The following is a 6,000-nucleotide window of genomic DNA, read 5'->3' as shown; positions in this document are numbered from 1 at the left end:
ACTCACAGCAGGGGGGTAATTTTCCCATCAAAGGAGGCAAGATAAAAGGAAAGAAAAATTCCTTCCATCACATGTGTTGAAATCCATCTGGAAAACAATCATTACTGTACACTAACAATTCCAGGTAGGAAGGTCTAGACCAGTTTTAGTCTTGCGACAATCATTGGGGAAAAGGGGCTGTTAAAGGAATTCAGTTTGAATTTAAGGCATTTTCTGTTTAGTTTCTCTCAGGTTTTATGGTTTCTTATTCCCAAAGTGTGGCAAAAGTCCAGTGGAATCAAAGTGTCTGTATTTTATTACGCAGCTTCCTGGAAAGAGCAAAGCAGATAGCATTAAAAAGTATCACCAAAAGTCACGTCCCAAGCATGCCTAAAGTGTTTTCAAGAAAAGTTACCTGTAGTCAGAATTTGTTTGGACACATCAGAGACTCATCTGTTCATTCAATAAGCCCATAAAATGCATACTTGATTGATTTTTTTTACAATTTTTAATAATCTGAGGAGATTTTAAAAAATCTACTATTCTGATAATGCAATATCCAAAGTTACTTCCCAAACATTGGACAATCTGAAGATGTTTGGCTGAGAATTAGCAAGGAAAATGCAGCTTCAAGTGGATCATTTGTTTACAAAGTTTTTTAAATAGTTTAAGAGGAAAATGGTAGGGTGATTTCATGATCTGATCTATTTATCTGTGAAATTTAAGGGAGTCTTTTGATGATGGTAGAGGCTGGACCTGGTCCTTAATATGTATATTAATAATCTTTTTATATATGCTATATCATATCTACTATGTAGAATTACAGAACTTGACTGCAACATTAACCCAACTTCACTTTATATTATGTTCTTTGAACCACAAATGGATTCTCTCACATTTTTTGTCTATTTTCTGTTTTACTCTGTTGATGTATTTTTGTTAAAAATAAACTGTGCCTGAGGATATTCTGATTTATCAGGCTACTGTTCATGGTGTATTTCAAATTTCAGCTTGGTTTAGTGGTGCAAGTCACTTCTGAGTCTGATTAACAGAAATTATCCAGACAGAATTGCAGGTTTGGGCCAGCTCAGCATAAGTGATATTAGCTCTTGTGATAGATCCCGGATTCTCAAGAGAACAAATTATGAGACTCACTCAACCAAAGAATGATAGGAGTACTGAAAAGCTTTTAAATATTTCAGGAATGCAAATAACTAAATAAACTTACCCAAATACTGGGAGACTGCAGTTTAGTTTTGTGTTACTAGCAAGTTTTGCCCATTCAGATGGTAGGATGGAGGAAAAGTACCCAAACAGTGTCCCTAACATTTACATATTATCTCAAAAAGACATTAAGAGGGCATCATGTTAGTAGGCACAGTGAAAATAATTAAAAAAAAAAATCAGTATATGCAATTAATTTGTGTAGTCCAAGAGCCTCATTTCAACCCTACTGATAATTTTTTTCCCTGCAATATCACAGTCCAGCTTTGTTTCTGAATTGCAGCAAACGTAAACAGCAAATGGCAATCGGCAACCTGGAGCAAAGCTTTCAGGTACGATTTTTAATAACTGACAAGACGGAAGGTAAGCAAAGAATAAATAATGGTAGGTATGATTTTTCAGTGGTTCGTTTGCTTCATAGATGGACCATCCTGCACATACAAGTGGTAATCGTTAGATGTTAATAATGAACCAAAGGCAGAATCAGGCACCAAGTAACTAAATCTGCAGTGGAGAAAGCATGTATCAGAATCAGCAAAGGAATACCGAAAAGAAGCCAGGGCAGAGCCTGAAGCACTCATGTAGAAATTGCCTTTCGGTGGCGGCTGTGGCTTGCCCTTGCCTCCACGCTGGGCCAGCTGCCCAGCGTTTTCGTGACCTTGATCTGGAAGGTCTAGTAGAAGTCTGGTTTATTCTTGAAAGGGAGAAACCCGACCCCTTTAGGAAGAAATCCCGAGAAGAGCTGGCCAGATGTGCTTGAAATAGGTGTGTTCCAGCCACCCTTCTCCTCCGCCCGCCGCGGGCAGGCCCCACGCCGCGGCCCGCCACCGCCGCAAACTCCGGCCCTTCGCGGCGGGGCCAGAGCCCTCGGGGCACGGACTGGCGGGCGGTTAATCCCGTACTCACCGACACCCGCGTGAAGGGCGGCCCCTCCGCGGGGGACCGTCACCGGCGAGAAACGCCCGCCGCCCGCCTGGCCCGAGGCGGCCATGTCACGGCAGCTCCGCCTCCCCCTGCCCTCCCCCGGTCCGGCCCGGCACGGCCCGGCCGCCCCTGCTCTCTGTGGGAGCGCTGCGCCGGCCCAACGTTTCCCGCCCGCCCGCCCCTCGGGGCAGCTCGGCCGGCCGGCCCTTGCCCTGTGGCGGGGAGCCCCGGCGCGCTGCGCCTCGGAAGAGGAGGCAGAGCGGGGACATCGCTGCCTCGCTCGGGTGCGGGGCCCTCAGCCCGGTTCCCTCTGCCCCCGCGTCCCCCTCCCTGCCTCCGGGCACGACGCCTCCTCGTCCTCCTTCCCCCGGCCGTCGCCTGGGGAACAATCCGGCCGGGTTTTGTGCCGGTCCCTGCCCCTGGCGTGGCCGGTGACTCTGGGCCTGGCCTGCCCGGGCAGGGGGGAGCCCGAGCACACGCGGGATGAAGTTTCCCGAGGAAACCGGGCCGGCAGCGGCAAAAGCCGCCTTCCGCAGTGGCAAAGCCGGAGGATAGAGACCGCGGGAAGCCACGGGTCTCCCGCAGTCCCTCTTCCTGCCCTGTCGGCTCTACTTCCACGTAGTGCGGGTTTTTCCCTGGGTTAGCGTCAACCGCGTCAACCTCCCCCGGCGCCGGGCAGCAGCAAGAGCCGGTTGCCTGGGAGGAGCCGCTCTTGAAAGGCCGAGCAGAGCTGTGCCGCAAGCCCCGGGGGGGGCTGTAATCCCTCCCCGCCGCGCCGGGCTCCCTCCCCCGCCGCCCTCCGCGGAGGTGGGCCCTGGCGCCTGGGCCCCGGCGCGGGTGTGGGCGCTTCACCCCCGCCAGCGAGTTGTCAGGGCGGAGGTGAGAGGGGTGCTGAGGCGGGATCCCTCTCCTGAGGGAACAGGTGCCGGCACCGCGTCGGGCTGGTCCGAAGCCACCCAGCATGACTAGTCCTGGCACGAAGGGGTCGTGGCTCTCGCAGCCGGCCGTGAAGAGCGTGCTGGTGTATCGCAACGGGGACCCTTTCTTCCCGGGGCGCCGTATTGTCGTCAATGAGAAGAAAGTGTCCAACTTCGAGGTGTTCCTGAAAGAGGTGACAGGCAGGGTGAAGGCACCCTTTGGAGCCGTGCGTAACATCTATACCCCCCGGGGTGGGCATCGTGTCCGGCAGCTGGAGGAGCTTCAGAGTGGAGAGCAGTATGTGGCTGGTGGCAGGGAAGCCTTCAAGAAACTCAAGTGAGTGGCTAAAAAGTAACACAAGATTTATATGGAACTTGACTATCAGCATTTGGCGTTTAGCACTGTGGCAATACTTCAGAGCCCCCCCCCCCCCCTTTTATTAGGCATTGCAGAAAGAGGACTTAAAGGCCGTAACCCAAGGCAAAAAGAAGCTTTAGAGGTGAGCCACAGAAAGGCTGCTGTTACCATCAGTCACCTAGTGCCATCTCCTCAACATGATGGTAGAAAAGGAGAAACAGCCCTTTAAGCCAAAGGACACGCGGGGCGAGCGTCAGTATTCATGCTAGTGGTAACAGGAAGAAAGCTGTAGAAAGGTGGGAGTGTTGACAGTCGTGCTGTGAAGTTGATGAGCCTTGGAATTTAATTCCCAACACTTCCTTTCTTGCTTAATTTTAAAAAGTCTAAAATACTCTACCCAGCTGTCCACCTCTCCATCACTTCTGTTCATTTTGGGTAGGTGTACAGCCTTTTTATTACCAGAATAGCTGAGTCTCTCCTGTTGTTTAAATGATGCTGACTGCTTTCTTTTCCCTGCCTGGACACCAATAATTAAGCTGACAGTTTCTCTGTTTTCTAGTGAGTGACTGGGAGAATATCGTGGAGGAGATCTGGGCTTTTAGGTGTGTCTCCTTAGTGGCTCTGCATGTGCCACTCCAAGTAATGGTTCTTAATTCTGGCAGTGAATTCCATCTCAATTGTCTGATTATATGTTTTGTTCAGTCTTTGTGGGCATTTCCCCTTACAGTTGAATTTAAAAAAAAATCTCAAAATTAACAGTTCCTTTCTGGAGGTGGTTGGGAATTTAGATGCCAAACTACCAGCTTTACAGGACCTCGCTCATCTTGGTTTTGTAGAGTTGAGGACACTATGTTTTTCAGGAGAGTTCATTATGTTTCAGGACAAAACTCTCTGTGTAATGAACGGGATCTGTATGAGCACTCACTGTTTTTGTCACTGGCTGCTTCTGAATGTTTATTGAAGCTTCTTGCGCTTCAGTGCAAAGCTAGAGAGAAAGATGAATGATGGGCTAAATATAAGCCCCTTTCCCTGTGTACTCTTTTCCATGTCAAATGCAGTGCTCAAGTCTCAAGAAAGATCTACTGTGTCTTTTTGGCATTAAATCCTGTGATTCTGTGGATGGCTTAAAGTTGTTTGTTGTCAGCCCATCATGTTTCACCTCCCTAAATGTGTTTTATGTTCGACAGACAGGCTAAAACTAAGTGAAGTGTTTGGCATTAGCATGCACTGTGTGGAGAACTGGGCACTCTGGATTTATTTTGGGTCAGAAAAAGCATTTCTTTTTGTCATTTTATGGTCAGAGTTTTATGGTGAGAGCTTTTCAGACTTCTATAGTTGCAACATGCAACAAGTATTTAAGATCAGTGAAGAGAATAAGAAAAGCTAACCTAAAGGACTTGGTACAAGCAGACTGTTTTATATATCCCTTGATGTATGCCATAGTCCTGTGCGGTGGGGAAGATAAAGGGAATGACTTGAGATCTTTTCCATTTCTGTGTTCAAAGTTGAAGTCCTTCACTATTAGTATTTATGTATATAGTGTTGTAAATGTTAGCAGTGCTTTTACAAGCATTATTTAAGACAGGCTGCAGGGCTTAATGGTGATCCTGTTCTTAACTGGATTGTAGACAGAATGATAATTAGGGAGACATCTTAGCCAGAAAAGTCAAAGGAGAGGAGGGGTCAGTTGAAAGGGACAGCTTTCTGAAAGGAATTGAAGGAATTAAAGAAAAGAGCATACGTTTGTGTGTGTGTCACAGGCAAACATAAAGCAGTTGCAGCTGTGGGAGACCAAAACATCTGCCCTAAAGGATCTGAGTCTGATCTGATCTGATAGCAGCAAGAAGTTTGTACATTTTTAAAGATTTTTTTGCAGTGATGCTTGTTGAATGCATTCATTGCTGTGATAAACTATGCAGGGCTGAACTGTGAAATGGAGGCTTGTGGCACTGATGTGTGGGAGCATAACGGAAAGGAGAATGTCCAAGGAGAAGCAGAAGCTGAAAGTGTCATTGCTCCACTTCAAGCAGGGCATTTGTTTCTTCTCAGGTGCCTTGTACTGAGAACTGAATCTTTTCCTTTCTTGTCTGCAGTGACTAGTAGACTAAATTGCACTCACCTTTAGCATGTGATCCTCTGTCCTTCCAAGCCCTGAATCTTAACATCTTGAGATAGATACCTCTGAGGGTGTATAGTTAATATAAACTGCTTGTATGTTTATTTTTTTAAATAATCAGCATTTAAAAATTCTGCTTTTAGAAAAATACATAGAAATTTTCTTCAAAGGAAGAATTATTAGCCAATATTGGGAATTTTAAAAATATATGACAAGTTTCTCAGCTTGTTCAGTCATTTACAGGTGTGCTAAGTGAATACATGCTTTTTTTAGTGTATATGCAGTGAGGTGTGTTGGTATATTGTAGTTGTTGCAGTGGTGAGTGAGAATGCGTGCTCAGGCCTGCACACCTGTGGAGTTCTTACCTGACTCTCAGCTTCCTGAAAGAAAATTGTCTATGCTGGAGCTGGTTTTGATTTTTAGGTTTTTTTCAGCGTGCTACTCTACCCTCCTCCATCCTTTGACCAATTGCTTGCATCTGT

The 6,000-nt window shown here is 46.8% G+C and overlaps 1 protein-coding gene across 1 annotated transcript in view; it reads left to right on the top strand.

Moving 5' to 3' along the window:
• The first annotated feature begins 2,991 nt into the window (after positions 1 to 2,991).
• DCDC2 (doublecortin domain containing 2) overlaps positions 2,992 to 6,000 on the top strand; it is a 70,419-nt gene continuing 67,410 nt past the window's right edge. Inside the window, exon 1 of the mRNA XM_074829466.1 lies at positions 2,992 to 3,381. Within this exon, the coding sequence (XP_074685567.1) occupies positions 3,089 to 3,381 (293 nt within the window). The 5' untranslated portion in view covers positions 2,992 to 3,088. The remainder of the gene's footprint in view (positions 3,382 to 6,000) is intronic.

Source organism: Strix aluco, chromosome 1 (genome assembly GCF_031877795.1).
Source record: "Strix aluco isolate bStrAlu1 chromosome 1, bStrAlu1.hap1, whole genome shotgun sequence".
NCBI classification, from domain to species: Eukaryota; Metazoa; Chordata; class Aves; order Strigiformes; family Strigidae; genus Strix; species Strix aluco.
This window is presented reverse-complemented; position numbering and strand designations above follow the sequence as displayed.